This window comes from Nothobranchius furzeri, chromosome 13 (assembly GCF_043380555.1).
Source record: "Nothobranchius furzeri strain GRZ-AD chromosome 13, NfurGRZ-RIMD1, whole genome shotgun sequence".
Taxonomy (NCBI): domain Eukaryota; kingdom Metazoa; phylum Chordata; class Actinopteri; order Cyprinodontiformes; family Nothobranchiidae; genus Nothobranchius; species Nothobranchius furzeri.
In genome coordinates, this window is record NC_091753.1 from 49,561,180 (window position 1) to 49,582,700 (window position 21,521).

Genomic DNA, 21,521 nt, shown 5'->3' on the forward strand with positions numbered 1-21,521 from the left:
CCACTTTTCCATCTTGAGATCTGAGACGGCAACACCCCTCTCTGGAGAACTCTACGGGACTATAATACACACATTTCCCCTATCCTCCTATTTGTTCGCGTTTTTCATCTCACACACACACACACACACATTCGAGCGCGCGCACACACACCGCACCGGCCTCAGACCGATCAGTTAGGCTATCCTTGTTGTGGTGGAAATCAGCACAGCTCTGATCTGATTTATCCAACAGAACTTTCACGTGACATATCACATTTGCAGCCATTTGTTTGGAGGGGGGGGGGGGGGGGAGCTATATGACCAAGCATGCAAACATGTCACGCGCTAAATAATAATAATTATATATATATATATATATATATATATATATATATATATATATATATATATATATATATATATATATATATATATATATAAAAGGCAGCACCAAAGCCACACAGCAGATTATTTTGCACTTCAACTCACCTTGAGCGGCCGTTTCTCTGGTGCTGAATACACTTGCTATCAGAGTGGCCACATACCAAATCATAGTACTATTGCCGACCAGCTATTACCACGCAAAGTGCCCCGTTCAACCAATCTCTCATATTCGACCTTGCAGCCTCACGGACTCTCGCCGGATCCCCTTCTCATATCTGCTTCTTGCTCCTCGCGGCGCTTCCCTTCGTCCCTTCCCTCCCCCGTCCTTCCATCCGCATCCTTCTCTCTCCCGAAGAGACAGAGCACCTGCACCGCCGCGTTCGTAGTAGACGGAGCCGTTTTTACGAGCGCACAGTGAAACCAAGTGTGAGAATGCGGCCGCGGGTCCGCCTCCGCCGCCGCCGGATTGGCTGCTGACGGAAGCTGTGGGGCGTGTATTGGCTCCCTGGGAAAAGGCCCCGCACCCCGAATGACAGCGGAGCAGCCGCGCGCCGACTCAAGGTGAGTTGGAGCGTGCCGTAGTACGGAGAGGAGAGAGGAGCCGCAGTATCATGCGCACTGACGGCGTGCACATTTTTAAATACCACTGCCTAAGCTGGCCCCACGTGCGCCATCGTCGCGCATCATCATCAATATTTATTAATATTATTATTATTATTATTATTATCGGCAGCTGTCTGCACTGCGGGATTGTAAATAAATATATGGGATGAAAGGGGGGAGGGGTGTGAGGGAAGGGGTGAGTCATCCGCGGCTCTCTGCTGTCATGTCGCCGACAGAAAGCGCTCCTTTCCGCCGCGTCTGGCTGAAAATGATGGGTGTGGCGTCACGTACAATATGGTTCTCCTGGTTTTTTTTTTTTTTTTTGGTTTTTTTTTTTTTCATTTTTCTTTCCTCGACGGCGGTGAGGAGATGCGGCTCCAACACGCTGCTGTCCACTGCGCACACATGGTTAGAGCTGATAAGCCCCCCCCCCCCCCCCCGCTCTGTTTCTACATGCATGACCACAGAGGACCCATGCCTGTGAGCTGCTGGCTGCAGTACATCAGCTCAGATCTCACCCACATGCATGATGCAGAAGATTTATCGCACTCTCTCCAGAATTAGTCTCATTTTTGTCTCTCATGTTGTCTGTCTGTCCCTCGGTCTCCCCTCCTCCTCCTCCTCCTCCCCCTGGAGGATGTCTGAAATCAAAGAAAATCTAAAAACGAGACCAAAAAGGAAAATCAGACACCAGAAAGCATGATGTCAGCAGCACTGCTAGGAACAGCTGCATGATCCATCTTATGCTAAGTTTTAACTGGGATTTAGTGAACCCTTTAACCCCAGCTCAGCCTCCTTTACCTGAGCTCTGTCTGTAAAAGATGCACGTTCATGTCTCATTTGTACTTTTTTTGCAGATTTCACATCCACCCTCCAGGTCTGCAGCTCTTTAGGAGGAGGGCTTAATATCATTCTAACAAAGGATTATTCATTTGAGTGACACTGGGTGCTAAAATCTTGGTCCAGAATTCATGTGACGAGCATCAAAAACACAAAATTTAACAATAAGCTGCAGAAAACATACAAAACATTTCAGTAAATAGAAAATTTGAGCCTAATTACAGAGATGCACAGATATCTTGGAGTAAACTGCATGTTTTGTTTTTTCTTACCATGTTTTAAAATATTTCACATTTTAATGTGTTTTGTCATTATTTTCTTAATAAATTACACATCCATCCTTCTTAGATGGGAGGAGAAGTTCTGCCCTCTCTGCAGCTTCTACTGGGAAATCCCAAAGTTTTCTCTGGCCAGAGGGGATGAACAACCCCGATGTTCTGGGTCTGCTCCCAGCAGGATCAATCAATCAATCAAAGCTTTATTTATAAAGCGCCTTCCGCAATCCTGTCAGGAAGCCCAAAGCGCTGAACATGGTACAGTTGCAAGCAAATATAGTGAAAAAATCAACAATAAAAGAAATTCAAATTACAAAATACAAAATGGAAATTATAAGATAGATGAAACATTCTGGTAAAGGACAAATGAGTGAAACACATTTGGATTGAGTGGATGGATTGAGTGTACCAATGAAAACTGTGGAATGGATTCAACATAACAGAGGGCCAAAATCAAACATGTTCTGGAAACGCCAAGTGGAGGAGGTGTGTTTTTAGGTGATTCTTAAAGACTGGCAGAGAAGGGGACAGCCTAACTGAGGGTGGCAACTGGTTCCAGAGTAACGGTGCTAGGACTGAGAAAGCCCGGTCCCCACGGGTACGACACCTAGACCGAGGGACAGCGAGCAGGCCTTGGTCAAAGGAGCGCAGAGCGCGTGATGGGGAGTGTCTTTTCAGGAGTGTGGCCAGATAGGGGGGAGCACCACCCTGGAAGAAATGATAAACAAAGACGAGTATTTTGAATTGTGAGCGATAGCAAATCGGAAGCCAGTGCAGAGAGGCCAGAACTGGACTGATGTGGTCCCGTTTCCTGGTCCCAGTCAGGAACCTTGCAGCGCTGTTCTGCACAACCTGTAGGCGACGCAGTGTTGACTGACACAACCCTGCATATAGAGAGTTGCAGTAGTCAAGCCGAGAAATAACAAAGGCATGCAGTACCCGCTCCAGGTGGGCTCTTGACAGCATATGCTTGATTTTAGCAAGGCGTCTCAGGTGAAAGAAACTGGACCGGATCACAGAATTGATGTGGGCATCAAATTTAAGTCCTACATCAAGTTTCACCACCAAACTGGTAACAACTGGTTTTGAGTATGGAGAAAGAGGGCCAAGATCAACATAACAATCCACATTCCTGCTGTTGGGGAGAAAAACAATGAGCTCTGTCTTTCCCTCATTCAGATGTAGATAGTTGGACATTAGCCAAGACTTCACCTCGTTAAGACAGGAGACAAAGGACTGAATAGAGTGACCTTTCTCCTGACACAATGGAGAGTAAATCTGGCAATCGTCAGCATACAGATGGAATGATAGGCCATGTTTACGAAAGATTGACCCCAGAGGTAGCAGATAAATGGCAAACAAAAGTGGACCAAGGATCGACCCCTGCGGGACCCCCAAGCGGAGCCCCTCCCAAGAAGAAAAAACATCACCCAGTTTAACACAGAATGTCCTGTTGTGGAGATATGATCTAAACCAATCCAGAGCTGACCCTTTGATCCCAACCCATCGTTCCAAGCGATCGAGTAGAATCGCGTGGTCAACTGTGTCGAAGGCTGCTGTCAGGTCAAATAACAGAAGCAGCACAGATGTTCCCTGATCTAGTGAAAGATAGATGTCATTTAGGACCCTCAGTAGAGCAGACTCTGTGCTATGGCCAGACCTGAACCCTGATTGGAAAACCTCAAACAGATCAGAGTCAGCTAAATGTGAGACCAGCTGCTGATAAACGACTTTCTCAAGCAGTTTTGATGTAAAGGGCAGGGTAGAGATAGGCCTGTAATTTTCTATCACAGAGACATCAGCACCAGGTTTCTTCAGGGTCGGCCGAATAACTGCTGCTTTCAAAGCTGCTGGGACCACACCTGTGCTGAGGCTCCCATTGATAATCTGACCAAGTGAAGGGCCAAGGCACGGAAAGGCAGCCTTCCAGAGACGAGGCGGCAGAACATCAAGTGGAGAGCCAGATGGCTTCTGCCTCGCAACAAGCTTACTCAGCTCAGAGTATGAAACTGTATTGAGGGAGCTCAGGGTGGGTGGTGATGGAGGAACTGGAACAGGGTCAACAGAGTTACCAGAAATAGCTGCTCTAATGCCCGACACTTTATCAACAAAGAATCTGTGAAAAGCTTCAGAGTTTCCAGCAGCTGTAGGAGACATGGAGCTAGGCTCCTGATACACCAGAACAGAGTTTAGCGTTTTGAAGAGAATCTTAGGATTATTGGAGTTTGTCTCAATGATGTCTGCAAAATAGGCCGTTCTGGCAGCCCTCACAGCATCCTGATAAGCAACCAGAGATGCTCTGAACAACTCACGCGAGACCTGTAGGCCATCCTTTTTCCACTTTCTCTCAGAGGATCTACACGCCCGCCTACAAGCCCGTGTGACATCAGAGAGCCATGGCTCCCTCCTAGGCCTAGACTTGCACAGTTTGAGAGGGGCAACCAGGTCCAGGACCTGATTACAAAGTACATCAAAGTGTTGTGAATAGTGTTCAGTGTTAGATGGATCTGGGTTAAAGGTCTCTAACCTTACAGACATACAGTCCACAAACTTTGAAATAGTTTCTGCATCCAGGGCTCTGAACCTAGTAGCTGGAGCTTCACACACAGGGACAGGACATGGCAACGTAACATCAAAGAGTATTGGAGAGTGGTCAGAGAACACAGGAGGCAAAGTCACAAGGTTCATGATGGGTAGACCATAAGAGATAACCAGGTCCAGGATGTGACCCCTGGCATGAGTTGGGGATGATACCCATTGAGTCAAATTGAATGAATCTAGCAAATTAAAAAAAACCTTTAGCAAGCACATTATCAGGACAGCAGATATGGATGTTAAAATCACCAAAAAATAGGACATAATCATATTTTAGGATGCAGTCTGCCACAAGATCACAGAAATCGTTAAGGAAGTTAGAGTCAGTCTTTGGAGGCCGATAAATCAGCACAACGAGCAGGCGGGGGGAGATGCACAGTTCAAATAAGGACAGTTCGAAGGAAGAAAATGACATGGTGGGTTTAAGCTGTTTACAAGGAAAGCTGGATTTAAAAACAACAACCAGCCCTCCACCTCTGCCCCGTGGTCTGGGGGTATTAAAACACGAGCAGCCAGGTGGTATGAGCTCGAGTAGGGAACTTGTGTCGCCAAACGGGATCCAGGACTCACAGATGCAGAGAAAACCCAGGTCATGCTGAATAAAAAAGTCACGAAGAATAAAAGTTTTGTTCAGCACAGACCTGGCATTGACCAAACCAAACCGGGTCTGCAGCGGGGCTTTTTAGGATGTCACTGGCAACCCGTCAGAGGGAGGCAACCAGGAGAAATCGGATTCCCAATGCGGGATATCATTCTTTCATGATTTAGATCTCATTTGATGACAGAAAAGCTTGTCTTTTGTTTCAGTTCCCTTTTCAACCCCAACATCCTGAAGATGAAGCCTCAAACTGTCTGTCCATCTTTTGCTCCGTCCTACCATCACTAATAGACACAAACGTTTCCACTTGTGGCAGAAACTCACTCCCAAAACCCAAAAGGAGCATTTTATTTTTACAGTCAAGAAGCATGGCCTTAAATTTGCTTCCAATCTTTCTAAAATGCAGCAGAAATGTTGCAGATGTGATTCATCTCTGCATTTATAAGGGCAGCGTAGCTCAGGAGGTAGAGCGGCTTGCTGTCACAAACTCCTCCTGCTAACTACACTTCCCAGCATTCCCGCCACCAACGTGGCTTGCCGACGTCATCACGCCGACACTATTTACGGAAGCGCCGCCGCTCATTCATCACTCAGTCATCGTTCCTACCAGACATTGAATCGAGTTCCCAGGCTTACCAGCCCTCAACCCAGGAAAAAGATCTTTCCATGCTGTCTACTACTAGTAAGTCAGCTTCCTTATCCATCCGGAACTGCTACTCAGTCTCGGCTCTCTCCGAGCGCTGTGTCGCCGTTCCCAGAATAAAGCTGCGTGCTCTGTCTAAAGCCTGATTCATGCTTCTCCGTCTGCGTCAGTGCGGAGACACGCAACGTCCTTGCGGGTCTGCCAGAGAGCTCCGCAAGGACGGACAGAGTAGAGCTCTCTTTTCTAAACATCCGTCAGTCGAGACGGACAAGGCAAGCTTGTGATTGGTCAGGACACCGCTGTTGTCTACAGCGCCACCATTGCGCCCTCAAAAACATAAAGAGAGCCGAGGATAACAAGCGGCAGACACGGAGCAGCTTGAAGAATACCTCACGAAAAAACTCTAAAAACATGAACCTTTAGTTCCCCGTGACTGGAGGAGTGAAAAGATGCGCAGCAAGCATTTTATTTGTGGACGGAAATGACAGGAAACGTGGGTTTAGAGGTGGCGAGCGCATGAAGAGGTGGAGGAGGATGAGAGACAAATATGTCAGTGTTAAAAAGTCTCTTATATACACAAAAAACACAATATAAACACACCATCTTGGACCGATACATGACAGGATACCACAGAACAGCGCTACGCCCTCTGTTGTCCTGCCGGGGAATTGCTTTGCAACACTCTCCAGGAGACGAAGTATGAGAGCAAAACGCTTCCGTCAATCCGTGCGTGTCTGACCCTTGCGGAGCTGACGGAGAAGCATGAACCAGGCTTAACCCAACGCTAGCCACTCCGCGTCTGGGTCACACAGTTACGCCACAAACAATCTCCGCTACGCTTCAGCTCAGCCGCTAAAACCTGACACTTGCCTGGCAGTTAGGCTGCAGGTTCGATCCCAGCTCCCGGCAAAGAACTCTGCTGTCTTGTCCTTGGGCAAGACACGTAACCATCCCTCTCAAGTATGAGTCATTTATTATCCCTAAACTTACAGGACCGTCGCAGTATGAGCGTGTCTCGATTTCACCGGGCAGACCTGAAAGGACCACTTTCCAGGCCATTGCAGGAACCATCCGAGCACCTGAACTGACGGGTACATGCAGTCACTGGGTGTGACTTAATCCGTGTTGATTGGTTGTAGCTGGTGAAGCAGAATGGAAGGAAAACAAAATATGCTCTTTTAAAATCGTGCTTTCTAAACTCTCAACACCAAAAAATGGGACGGAAATTGCCCACAATGTCGTATTTTGTGTTGCTCTGTGGTCTCCTACAGCATCGTAAAAACGTCATTTCTTCTGATCATTGAACTTCACCTTGTGCGTCACACAGCTGCTCTCCTTGTCCCCTGAATGGATTTAATTGTGTATTTTGACAGAATCAAAATTTTAACATTGTGCCTATTGGCACTGATCAGTGACGTCACTCTCCCGAAGCGCGATATGCTGACGTCTTCAAGTCCTGCAGGGCCAAACATGTAGAAACAGCGACTGAGAGGACCGAGCCATCGCATTTTCCCTGTCACCTCCCCCCTCCCAAAACCCCCTTAAGCCCTACAGTGAAAACACAGTGATTGTAATGCAACGTGACGAGTATGAACAGAAAACATAAACAACAAGACTCCCTGACTCCATTATTTGCTCTTATGTGTAATTCTCTCACTTCTCAGTGTCAGAACTCTTAAAAACAGTCAATTTAATGAGGGTTTGAGGACAAACTTGCTTAAACTTTTCTCTTTGAGGGATCCCAACTCAAAAGTTTGTAGGAATTTATTTATTTATTTATTTTAGATAAAGACAACTTCATGCAGTAATGAGCGGATATGGAAGGGGTACCATCTGCTCCTCGCTGCTGAGATGTTCGAGTGTGAACAGGTACAGATGTGACATCCAGAGCTGAAAATCAAACCAAGTAAATCCTTCATCACAGGAAATAGTTATAAACCCTTCTAGGTGTCCTTCTCACTAGATTAGGACTCACTAGATTCTGGCACTCGAGGAGTTCAGACGCTTCCCTCTTTTTGCTCCCTTATCTTTTTTTCCCAAGGCTCTTTGTCCTGTCTGCCCACAGAGCACTTCTCTGCATTTCTTCTGAAAAACTCAGTTTTTTACTAACCATGGATTTGATAAACTGGTCATGCAATGCAATCGATAAGATCTTTTCAACAATGAGAACGAAGCAAGGGGCTCCCACATGTCCACAGGGGACACACCCGGTGGGACATATGTTGGATTCCTGGAAGGAGTGGAAGATCGTATGCCTCTCCCAGCTGCCCACGGAGGACTTTGAAGAAGTGTGGATATTTGGTGTGATGATCACTGGATTTCTCCTGATTGGAGTGGGAGGATATCTGGTTTTCTGGAAATTTGGGAGGACGGGAGCGATTGGAGGGCGACCCCCACCCACAGAAAGCACCATCCATGTGGAGACCTCACAGACTGGGATGTTACTCGAGGTGAATCTTAAGTTAGACAATGTTATAGCTGTGATGCCGGTATTAGTGTGCAAAATGGATGTCATCTCGAAGAGAGTCACCGGATGGCATGGACAAGTTTAAGTTTAAAATCCAAAATTGGCTTCACTGAAGGACTGGAAATGATCAGTTTAAAGACTGAAGGCAGAGAGGAAAATTATCTCAGCCTGACCCAAACAAATTCTTGTTATCTGAATCTGACGCCCGGGTAGCCTTGAGCAACTAAAACCCACACGAAGGAATGCAGACAGATGCTATGGAAACCCGACCCCCCCCCCCCCCGCCTTCGGATTGGTGGAATTCAGCCTGGCAAGGTCATCAGCTGGAGGAGTCAATGTGCTCTTCGCTTCTCCCATGAGCTCCCTCCCACCTGTGACTGTACAGTAGATGAGCGCCTGAGATGGCTGCTCTCGCTGGGGGAAACAGGATCCCAGCCCCAAACAGCTCCTGGTGGGAGGGTAACTCTGAAGTGCCTTTTTCCCTCCACCTGAACCAATCCTCATGTAACCCTCTTATCTCTATTAAGGTAGCACGACTCGGGTTGCGAATGACCACAGTCACCAATTCTTGTCATGTGTCTTGCCCATGTATGTCTGATCTCTGAATTGTGCACTGAAACTCTAATTTCCCTCTGGGATTAATAAAGTATTGATTGGTTGATTGATTGGTTGGTTGATTGATTGATTGATTGATTGATTGATCTTCGCCACAACCCAGGAGTGTGGCTAGAATGCAGCAAAAAGGATAAATCTCTTTTAGACAAGACAGTTGTGAAGTTGCACTTTTTGTACTCACTAACTGCCTTTCCTGCTATGTTCCACTTCCCCAAGACGCTCTCAAAGCATGTTCTTCTGATTCTACCACGTCCTCCACGAATACACCGTGTCCCTTGGCCTCTTGATGTCAAGACTCTCTGAGACTTTGTCGGATTGCCATGGGCTCCATACTACCACAATAGATCAATACATTTGGTGCATGTTTGTTTTAGATGTTTTTCTGCACCAAAACACCTGATTTGAATTAATGGCTGATTCACAGGCTCCTGTAGATCTCAGAGATGATCGAGTCAGTAAGGCAACATGTAAAACTTCCAGAATGGTAGCCCTCAAACACCAAAACTAAGTGTACAATGCTCTAAATGCAGGAGCCTATTGCATACTTGTGGAATCTTCAACCTCCGGGTTGTGTAAGTCACATGAGGAGCTGTTATGGACAAACAGCTGTAGCCAGTCAAGGTCATATTACCAACTCACCCCTTCCAACTTCACATACAGTTACACCACAACACAGACTGGGCCTTCAGGAGCTATTCTTCATCACATATGAGCACAACAGAGAAAGAATTACATTTCCTACTAGCGGTGGTGGAGAAAACATAAGAATTGCTACGGCAATCTCTTATGTAACTCCTCTATTATAGTTTTAAAGTTCTGGTGTTAACCAGAGGCAGGAGAGGAGGAGGAGATGTTTCTTAGCTTCAACCAATACCTCAAAGAAGAAAAACATTTACTTTTGGTGGTTTGTGTGGGTCGTTAAAGGTGCAATATGTAAGAATGGCTTCCTGTGGTCAAATGGGGCGATGGTGACACAGGAGTTAAGTACTCGCCCCGCAATCGGAAGGTTGCAGGTTCAAGCCCCGCTCAGTCTGTCGCTGTCGTTGTGTCCTTGGGCAAGACACTTAACCCACAATGCCTGCTGGTGGTGGTCGGAGGGACCGGTGGCACCAGTGCTCGGCAGCCTCGCCTCTGTCAGTGCGCCCCAGGGCAGCTGTGGCTACATTGTAGCTCATCCCCACCAGTGTGTGAATGTGTGTGTGAATGGGTGAATGACTGATTGTGTTGTAAAGCACCTTGAGGGGTTCCAGGACTCTAGAAGGCGCTATATCAAATACAGGCCATTTACCATTTCAAATGTGGTTACTGTAGTCCATTTTTTATGCAACAACAATACTCTCTCGCTCCTGTTCCACGAGTTTCATGGCTGTTGCCAGTTACACATTAGCGCCAGAGAGTCTAGATGACAAGAAAAGACGTGTCATATACAGTAAGTTGATAAGTAGGTAAGTAGATTGTCATATTTGATGTTGGCACTAATAGGTGTTTTACGGTATGGAGCACTTACTACACTTTTTACAGTAGTTTCTCTTTGGAGTTAGAGGAAATGTTGCTGTTTGCCGTCTTGCTGTTATAGTTCTGAACAACTCACTAAAGGAAGTAAAATGCCACGACCCATTAAATCATTATTGACTCGTTATTAAATCATTATTGACACATTAACTCGTTATTGACACATTATTAACTCTTTATTGACTCGTTAACTCATTATTTACTCAGTATTCACTTTGCATACACATTTCCCTGTAATATCCAGTTGTTGGTGATTGAAAAATCAGAGATATTTTTAGAGCTATTTTCTTCTACTTGATTGTTAATATTAGACAGCTTCACCCGATATTAAAGTAAAACAAAAAGATGCTGTGGATTCTTAGAGGTACAAGAAATAACTTCTGGGCTGCTCCTGTTTACTGGTTTTGGTTCTTTAAAAAACTCTGGAGCTTTTAGCCTGTCTGTGTCGAACAAAAAATGACAGTGCTGCAGCGTTAGCTCACCGGAGAATCGGCAACCTCGCAGAGTGTCTCTCTTTGAGAAAATCTGGCAAAACCCCCCCAGCCAGCTGAGAGTGACACATGTTTCAGTATGACCTTCCTTCCAGCACACTTTAGACATTAAACTGTTTTATGATCACTTAATTGTAGAAGTCTTACAAATTTCTCCTCCAAAACTGATTAAAAACTACTTTTCTAACCTTTTTCCATCCTTTACACTCAGCCTTCGTAAGTAAAGGTTTGCAGCTCAGACACATATTATTGTCTTTAGTTTGCAATGGGACGATTTTTATTGTTTCAAGTGAATTTTTCATGTAATAATACTATTTACTGATTTTTATGTGCATGAAAATGAAAAATGAAGGCACATTTGTCTCTGAGCGCTTCAATTGTTTATTTTTAGGGTCGTCATCCAGAGGGATCCTCTCAACCTGTCACTTCAGTGAGGAGGCTGCTTTTGATGCCTTCATTAATGTCGCCACTTTTTTTTTCTCTTCAGAAGACAAAAAGACATTGTTTCATGGTATGTGAGATCTACAACGTTGTCCCAAATTGAGAGAAAACCATCGCATTGTTCCAGATCTGGATCTGAGTGACTCGTGCAGCCTGAGCACTTCCACAGAGGGAGATGCTTTAGTGACGGAGACATATGGATGTGCACACGGAGGGCCCCATGCAGCATCAGTCAGTCAGCCTGCAACTCACAGACACAAGCACGCCGCCAGCTCAACACATGTTCTGCTGCAGGTATGTTTGTGCTGTTTTAAAAGCATTTCCAACGCCTCGCTCCTCGGGCAAGAATTCATGCTTGTAGCCAGTAGTGGTCAGCAGTGATTTACCATACTGGTCAACTTTTTCAGGTTGTTGTAAGACAAGTTAAACGTTGCTTCTCTTAGAAAAAGGAAAAAATAAAAACATCTTATCAGCTTGTGAAACCGACAGGAAAAACTGAAATGTGATCAGGAAAGAGGAAATAGTTGTTCTCTTTGCTTGCCTTTTGGAGCTTCTGCACAAAACGATGCAATCACCATACCATATTTTCAGCATAAGAATACCTTTATTTGTCCCTCAGTGGGGAAATTGCATCATTGCAATAGCTCAGGTTTCAATCGTAATAATTAAAACAGCGTTTTAAAACAAGATTGCTTTCACAAAAATGTCCTTGGCGGCATTTATTTATTTATTTTTTTTTACTTCTATTTTCAGAGGATGAAAACCACTTGGGATGAGTTTTCAATCAGGTCCTCTTTAGATACGTATCAAAAAAGAGAAAAAAAAAGCAACACAGCAAAAACTAAAGTGTTGACATTTCAGGGTTAAACATTTATTGCAAAAGTTATCTGACATGTTATTTGGGCCAACCTATTTGCTCAAAAACTTCAGGAAAGTGCAGAAATAAATAACATGCTAACATCTTGATCACAACATTTGACTCATTATTAAAGCTGAAAAGTAAATCTTGACCATAAATGTGATAAATGTCAAAACCAAGCCCCCACAATGCGGCTCAGAAAGTGGTCTCAACCCGGAAGTACCAAAAATTGCAGTTCCACCCTCATCCACTAGGGGCTGGTGTCAGAAGCGAGCAAATCCTCATTGACTCCCATGTTAAAAATACCAATTTCACAGCAGAAATAAACATGTTTACAGCCTGGTACCAAAACATGTTTTTGGTTTAAATGATCTAGTTTACACTCATGACAACTCTGAAGGGGGTGAATTTTTTTTCTCACTCTTCTGTTTAAGTGTATTAAATGCCTAAAATTCTGTATAATTAATGAGCATCAGACCCACGTGACCACAGAGCTAGCTCCGTGGAAAGGCCTCAGTAGAGCCTCGGTCTGGCTTGGAAACTGTTCCAGGATTTTGAGTCTCTGTGTTTGTGTATTCTTTTTTGGATATGTGCAATTGTTGGACAAAATGACTTGCTGTGGCATTAATTGCACTAATAGAGCGTCCAAGGAGTCTCCACTTCATTTTTTTCGGTAAGTAAAATTATATTTATGTATTTTAGGTCACTGCCGCGCTTAGCTTAGATTTTAACATGTACTGTTTAACCATAAAATTTAAATGTAATAGGGTAAACCCCAGTGCATTTAACATAATGCTGCACTTTAGAAAATGGGTTGAAATATAACATGTTGGTGGAGCTGGGTTCCGACTATTGGCTTGTGGAGCTCTCGGGAGACCTCTGTTTTCCACCCTTATCCCCTCCCCACAGCTCGGCGCATCTCTGTCTGATCGCGGCTTCTGTCTGCTGCGTGGGCTGCCGGCTTGTGGAGCTCTGGGATGGAAACCTTTCCCGGTTCTCCCCAGCGGCAGCTCTGCACATCTCAGATCACAGCGGCGCTTGTCTGCTGTGCGGCTGCCGGCTTGTGGAGGTCTCGGAGACCTCTGTGTTCCACCCGGTTTTACCCAGCAGTCAGCCCGGCGTATCTCTGACTCAGAAGCTCTGGTGTTGTGCACAGTTAACTCCGGTTATAGCTAGGTTGCTACCTCCATTAGCTTAGCTCCCACCTCCGCATTAGCTTTGGGTTAGCTTCAGGTTAGCTTGTAGCTAGTTCGACCGGGTGTCGTCAGTTGATCCCAGCTTTACAGCCCCACCCTCAGCTCCTCCTCTCTTCCCCTTTTTGGAATTGTCTGGGCTTGACGGAACCTGTGACACGGTCAAAATGGCGGCGGTGGCCACCTCCCATTTCAGTACAAAAACATGATATTGGAGCCTATGGAAAGGAGATGTCCAGTATATTTATGTCGATGGTCAAAACCAGGAAACCTAATTTCACATCTGTTTCAGCCTCATAAGAGTTCATGATATTTAATAATTGTGATCATGTAAATAATTTACGTCCTCCGACCGTTTTGGTAGCAGAACGAGGACTAAAACCTTTTATTCTCTCAGCTCAAAACAGTTTGGTCTTTTTTTTTTTACTTTAGTGCTTTAAGTTGAAAATGGCGTTTCCAGTTTTCCTGCAGGAACTTCTCAGGTGACTCTGATGGTTTAAAGACCCCCATCAACCTGTAAACATCAAAAGTATCGTGCATCCGTGGAAAAACGTTACATTTCTCCAAAAACCATGAAGTTTATGAATGCAAGTTTGGAAAAAAGTAACTTAATCATGACATGAAAGCATCCTGATGCTTGCAGTGCAACACTTGATGTCTGCAGCTACTTATTTACCCCTTTTATGACTTTATTTTGCTCACAAGTCAATGCAAGAACAATTCTAGAAGAGCCTACAGCTGGTCTGAGCGCAGCCAAGAACAAAATTGTCTTCATTTAGTCTTTTACACAGAACTTTGCATTGAAACACATCTTAAATGATGACTGTGATAAAGAAATAAAAAGATACTAATAAATAGCATCCACCTCTAGAGTTTACTACTTAAATAGTAAGAAAATTGCAGACTATTCGGAAATCTGAAGAAGTTACCATGACATTGAAAAATGCACATGCAACGCCGCTGCTAAAAATAATGCTACTTAATGGATCGTCTAATTAAAACACGCTCTTTATCGTCACAAACAAACTCCGGGATTTTTAAAATCTTATGCACTGAGAAAAAACCTCTAAAGCTCTTTTGCTTGCGGGGAAATCAATGAGCCTCTAAACCTCGTTTCCTCCTGCGCATTGCGTCGTCTTCCAGCTCATTTGTGGCAACTATAAATACCAACGGTGCTAACGAAGCTGTGGAGGAAAACGATTGACTCTTGATCTTTGTGACACGTGAAGACATCCAGCCCCCGTGGATGTGATGAGTTTCACTGTCGACAGCATCGGGTGGAGCTCAAGCTGCTCTGGAGAGAGTCTGTGTTTTAGTGAGCTGAAGATGAGGGGAAGCACTTTCAGATTCAACGTTTTAGAACGTTGATCCATTTGAAACTTTCCGCTGTGCTTTTGATTTAGATGTGTAATCAGAAGAGTCTGTTCCTGAATGATAAACGCCTCTCTACGTTTCTTTTTATTGCCGATGAGGAATCTGCAAACACTGTGGAGGTGTGGGACGCCTCCTTTGGTTTCGTCGTGTTCTTTCAAGACTTTGAAAGAATGCACATTTTGGAGAAGATTAAACTAACTCAGCAGAGAAAAGCACAGTTTTAGGGAAGCCTTCCCTGTCGTATTTGGAGGGAGAGTCACACACAGTGTGCTTTTATCTTTATTTAGTCTTTGTTATGATTCTTTTTACTGTTTATTTCAGCTTGTCTTGTTTTCTGTTCCTTCTCCCCCTACCTCACCTTATTTTTACCAATCTGAGTGTGAACGATCTGAAGATCTGAGTTATGTCAGATTTTTGCGTTTTGGTTCTCTTTTACCTTCAACACATTCAAACTTAAATAAACGACATTCCAGCTTTTATTCATCTATTGTCTTTCGCTGATTGAAGGTCAGATCCATGAGATCCTGGAGGGAAGACCAAGCATCTCATTTTTCTGTATTTCTAAATGCTATTTCATCAAATATTTTATTATATCTTCTTAAAACTTGTCATTTTCTTTTTAAGGGTGCCATAAAGCTTCTTCTCCCACCATGGGTCTGCTTCAGGGCCTCCTCGCATATGGAAATCTCCTGGAGAACCTTCAGAGGAAAGCAGCCTTGAGCCATCATAATCTGATGCCTGAAACAACTCAGCTGACTGGATTTCATGAGGAGGAGGGGCTCTCCTTATCTCCGAGGCCTACAGAGGAAGTGCGTTTTAAGTGTTTGCATCCAGAATAAAGTTAAAAATCAGATCAGGATCAGAACAAAGACAGACCAGTAAATCCCTTCAAATCCACATTCCATTAAATTTGGAGCATGCTCCTCCTCGTCGACCCCAGTCAGATGAGGTAGTTCAAGGGTCCTGTTAGGGTAGGTTCTCCGGTCACATCCCACTCTGGGGCAGATCCAGACTCCACAGGAGGGATTTTAAATCCTCTCTGAACCTGGAACATCCTTGGAGGAGCTAGAGAGCATCCCTGAGGAGAGAGATGTCCAGGTTTCCATCTTGGATCTGTTATCTCCAAGGGCGCCCCCAAGGGGTGGCCTGGTGTGGTCATGGCCACCCATAGAAAGGTGCTGCTTAAGACATAATTGTAAAACAAAATAAAAATAATACAATTAATAAGTAAAGAAATAACCAGAATAAAAAACTAAATACATATGTTTCCGCTGCTCACCATTTTAAAAAAAAGTGTTTCTCTTCATAGTTTTTTTTTGTGAACACAGCAACACAGGTGAATTAACCTAAACATTTTTTATTTAAAATTAAATTTGGAATAACATTTTAAATAACTGAAATGTATTTTTCTTAAATGTTTGTGTTTGTACATTTTAAGTTAAATGTTTTGGATACGTACTGCTTTTTCAATCAAAAATGAATGAAGGAGCAATGCAACACATCGCTACAGGCTAAGCTCTCCCAGAGTTTTCGCAAGGACCAATTTGGTGTGCCACCCCAAAAATGTATTTGGCCCCATCTGGCCACCCCATCAAATTTTCTGGAGGTGCCCCTGGTTACCTCCATGTCCTTGATGGATCATTTTCATTGCATTAGACAAGTCCATCCATAATTATCTATACAAAAGTGGAATCACTTAGACTTTATTTATTGATAGATAATAAACTGATTTTATACATTCAGAAAATGCTGACTAATCACTATTTGAAATAAAAATAAACCTGTTTCATCTGTTTAGAAGCGTAATGTTCCTGCATTTTTGATCTAATGCCCTTTTCATCTAACCTTTATGTTCTACTGTTTGTTCTGAGGAACGCTGCAGCTTCTCAAAGCCAAATGAGTGCCAGCTCAGTCTGCAACAACATGCTGAATAAGAATCAAACAGAACAATGTCTAAAGGAATATGTGCAAGTTAAAAGGAGTCTGCAGAGGAGCATGAGAAATTTTGTGAGGAGGAGACGACGTCTCGCTTCATGAGTGCACTAAAAATAGCTACAAAAGAGGGGTGGGGGGTATTTATGGGATTCTAGTAAGAGGACTTTTTTTATTCCTATAGACGGTTTCTGGGAGATTAGATTTAGAAAAAATAATCAAAGGAAGAGAAACTAGACACAGAAATGATCTTTTATTTTTAGTTGCCTTTGAAAATGTGAGTCAATAAGCTAAATTAAAACAGAATGACATCAGCAAAGAAGATGCAAATGAACTTTCAGAAAGAGAATCTTAAAGACCAAGTTCATTTGCTGAGTCTTACATGCTTGGTGAACATGAAAGTAGTCTTCTCGTCCTATTTCCTGCATTAGCCACAGATGGACAAAGACTTGTTCAGATTAGAAAAAGTCTGACAGATCTACGCCACTGGACTCATCCATCTTGGCTCTGGCGGAGAAGGATGTACTTGGTTTAGCGTCCAGGAAACAGCAGAGAATGTCTTGGCTAGCAGGAGCTAACCCTTAGCATTAGCAACACCAGCACACAGCAGAACTCCGGACTTGTGTTATTTGTGGAGATGAAACATTAATTAAATAATGTTGAAGAGCAAACAGAGTCAATGGAAGAGTCACGCTGCTGTTAGCCAATCAAAGGAGAGATGTCCAAATATCAGGAATACTAATGAGTAAGATTCCAAATCCTGCAGTTTTCTGCCACTCCTCCGGCTAACTTCTACTTCCTGAAGCTGGAGCGCTTTGTCCACAGAGAACAACTCAGAAGGGATTATTTTTTACTAGAGACCAGATAGATAGGAAGATAGATAAAAGTTTTATTAATCCCACGGGAAATTGCCTAATGGCCGCTGCGCTCATTCATACAGCACACTCCACAATAAGTTACTAAAACACAATAAAAAATAGCTAAAATAAATTTCCAAACCCAATCAAAACAGTGCACGGCTCAATCAGCTCAATGTTTCATGCTTGGGCAGGGAGTTGTGCAATCTAACAACACGCGGTGCAAATGACATCCTCGGCCTGTCTGTGGAGCAGCGCAGGGACAGCAGTCTGCTACCTCATGTAGGGGGTGAGAGGTGTTGTTCATGGTGGCCCTGAATGTGGACTAAGTCCTCTGCTCAGCCATATCCTCCACCGAAGCCAACTTCAGCCCCACCACAGAGCTGGCCTTCTAATCTTTATGATTGTATTCAGCCTGGAGATTTTTTTGGTGCTACTCCAGCACACCATAGCATAGAGGAGGGTACTTACTACTACTGATTGGTAGAACATGTGCAGCAGCCTAGAGCAGATGTTGAATGGCTGCAGCCTCCACAGAAAGTACAGCCTGGATTGGCTTCTCTTGTAAAGCTGGTGAGTGTTGACGGCCCAGTCCAGCTTATTGCCCAACGCCACTCTAAGTACCGTAAATCCTCTAATACAGGCCCAGGCCTTTATTTGCTCAAGCACATCCTGGTTCGGGCCTTTACTGGAAGGAAGCCAGAATTAGAGGCAAGCCTCAATTTCAACTTGAGCAAAATAAACTACCAGTAGAATGAATAAAAACAAGATTTTGTGTCTATTTGAACCTATAAAACACCAAGTTCGTTTGTTGAAAATGTACAGTTCCTTCTGCATGAAACAGGCTGCAGGAAAAAGGGAAATTACCGAGTTTATCTTCTTGAATACATTTAAAACCAGACTAAGAACCCTTGAGACGAATACCCTGTGTTGTGACTGCCTTCTGTAATTTTGTACGCAACTGAAAAATTTGTAACTGTAACGTTTGCTGCCTCTTGGCTAGGACTCCCTTGAAAATTAGTTTTTTTTATCTCAGTAGGACCTTCCTGGTTAAATAAAGAATAAATAAATAAACAGTTAACACTGTACGTACGTATGCATATAGAACATTTACAACAAACACCGTTGTTTCAGGCTAAATCCCAGTATGGTAACAAATGTAGCAAACATGCCGGTAGTGCATTGTAAACACTTGGTGATTATTGGTTATTGATTCACAACAAAAGGCAACAGACACCTTACCGCTCCTAAGTTTAACCGTTCGTGTCTCGTTTGGTTTGAAGTAAAAAAAATCCTCCAACTCTTTAATCCTCATCCTCCACAGTTCTACGTTACAACACTAAGCTAACTGCTAAAAACATTAGCACTCTAAGCTATTTGCGGTGAGGACACGTGAAAACAGTATCAAACTGTTTACCTGCAGTTTTTGTAGCTGCGTTTCTAAGCTGTTCAATAAAACGTCATAAAAAACCTTTAGTAAGCCCTTACCTGTGATGAAGCGATCACTGCAAACTAGCATTTTCCGTTCTGTTTCTGCTCATCTCCTGACTCAGAAGCTCTGGTGTTGTGCACAGTTAACTCCGGTTGAAGCTTGGTTGCTACCTCCGTTAGCTTAGCTCCCACCCCCGCATTAGCTTTGGGTTAGCTTCAGGTTAGCTTGTAGCCAGTTTGACCGGGTGTCGTCAGTTGATCCCAGCCGTACAGCCCCACCCTCAGCTCCACCTCTCTTCCCTTTTGTGGAATTGTCTGGGCTTGACGGAACCTGTGACAAGGTCAAAATGGCGGTGGTGGCCACCTCACATTTGGCCTCAAAAACGTGTTATTGGAGCCTATGGAAACCCATCGTCCAATATTTATATGTTGATGGTGTAAATGGTCATTTTGCCGTCCATCATGGCAAAGGGGGCGGTCACATGAGCGGCGTGACGTCAAGTGCAAGGGTCAATACATGATCAGACTTACCGTGGTGTTTGGTGAGACTCTAATTCATTAACAGTGGGTAATCTGTAATTTGAATTGCTTTTATTTTCTGATTTATTCACTTTATTTAACTTTGTACTGTACCATGTTCAGCGCCTTGGGCTTCCTGACAGGGTTGCGGAAGGCGCTTTATAAATAAAGCTTTGATTGATTGATTGATAATTACGCTATTTATAGAAATCTTTTAAGTACTTTAAAGTTATCAAAACTGCAGCTGGTTTGTGCCGCAAAGCCAGCCTTTATTTACCCCAGCTGACAGCGTGGCCGGCTGATGTAGGAGACTTGGCCGGTAATGGAATACAGGCTCAACGCTGTCTCCCTCATTCTTGATGTGTAGGAGTTTTCCTCCTGAAGTCCAGAACCATTCTCTTGGTGTTCTGAACATTCAGCTGCAGCTGGGTCCTCTTGCACCAGACCACCAAGTCCGCCACCAGCCGCCTGTACTGCCCCACAGCAGATTAGTGGAGAAAACAAGTGAATGAGAAGTTTGTTCTGAAAACAAAAGTCACAATTTCATAAATAATGGCATTCCTTATCAAGGGTTGCCAAAGGATGAAAAGAGAAAATAAGGGCTGAGCACATAACAACCATCTGAGCCTTTCCAGACATTTTTTGTTAACCTGCAGCTTCTGAATAGTTCTTATCCTTCATGATGTAAAATAAATCTGGCCTTTCAGTCCAGGTTTTAAATGATGTTGCCGTCTAATCCTCTTTAATATCCTGTACTTATTCCACACCTTCAGTCAGCCCCGGCTGGTGTGAGACCTGTCTGTCAGGAATGCAGAAACAGTAATAATGGGCATGTGACCAGATACATCAGTGGTATTAAATCAAAACCTTATAGAGATGCATCATTTAAATCTTCAATGGTAAATGTGCACTGACAAAATGGAGCAGTCACATATGCATAGAACCACAACAGCTGACTTGCTTTTACGGTATATTCGTAATTATAGTTTGGTCTTTTTTTCTTTCTTTTTTTTTTTTTTTTGAGGGAAAACATACTTTTTGTTGTTTTTAAACACACTGCAGAAACAGCTAAACTCCATATTTTCCATCATGGAGCAACGGAGCCACAGAAGGGTGTGCAGCAGCGGAGCATTTGCCTAGCAACAAATATCACAACAATCACAATGGTGCATTTGATTTTTTAATCTTTAAATTTACAGCAACTGTTTATAAATGAAAATTATTTTTTTTCTATGTGAACAGAAACTGAGAAAGAAATTGCAACTTTTTAATACACACACACACACACACACACACACACACACACACACACACACACACACACACACACACACACACACACACATGTGTGTGTATATATATATATATATATATATATATATATATATATATATATATATATATTCTCTTGAAATGAAAGTTCATACTTTTGCCCTGAATTTTGATTGTATTGTTTGATGCAATGACAGATGCAAAACCTTGTGGTTTCACACTGCCACCTGCTGTTCACTTTTCTATTTTTACCCAACTATCAGCTGCATTTTCCTACAAATAAATGTTCTGACTGAGCAAAAGAAATGTTGCTACACCACGCTTCTGACTTCATCTTCTTTTTCTGTGTAAATAAATAAATGACACACGTCTTTAGTTTGAGGTCAACACAAACTGCAGATCAACAGCATGTTGGGATCATGATGTACAGCCACTTCCTGTCTGTGAAGAGAGCATCTTCTGCTGACATGACCTTGTAATGACTTTTAAAGCATCATAATTAACCCTCTAGAAGTTAACCGTCAGCGCCGTCTTACAGGCACAGCTGGTCACTGTTGCTTTAAAAAGTACAGGTCAATTCTAGATGATACAGTTCTTTTTTATAAACCTGTGGCCTCAAGTACATTGGCTTCCTGCATTTT

The 21,521-nt window shown here is 43.5% G+C and overlaps 1 protein-coding gene and 1 long non-coding RNA gene across 5 annotated transcripts in view; one reads left to right on the forward strand and one right to left on the reverse strand.

Annotated features, from left to right (window-relative positions):
• Window positions 1-919, reverse strand: part of igsf9ba (immunoglobulin superfamily, member 9Ba) — a 100,801-nt gene extending 99,882 nt beyond the window's left edge. For all 4 annotated transcript variants that reach the window (XM_054742541.2, XM_070543568.1, XM_070543569.1 and 1 more), the window contains exon 1: window positions 469-919. In XM_054742541.2, coding sequence (XP_054598516.1) covers window positions 469-532 — 64 coding nt within the window. In that variant the 5' untranslated portion in view covers window positions 533-919. The remainder of the gene's footprint in view (window positions 1-468) is intronic.
• LOC139062524 (uncharacterized) lies at window positions 792-15,847 on the forward strand. The gene is made up of 3 exons (XR_011516066.1): window positions 792-924; window positions 11,490-11,737; window positions 15,494-15,847. It is a non-coding gene; the product is annotated as an uncharacterized lncRNA (long non-coding RNA).
• The last annotated feature ends 5,674 nt before the right edge of the window (window positions 15,848-21,521 follow it).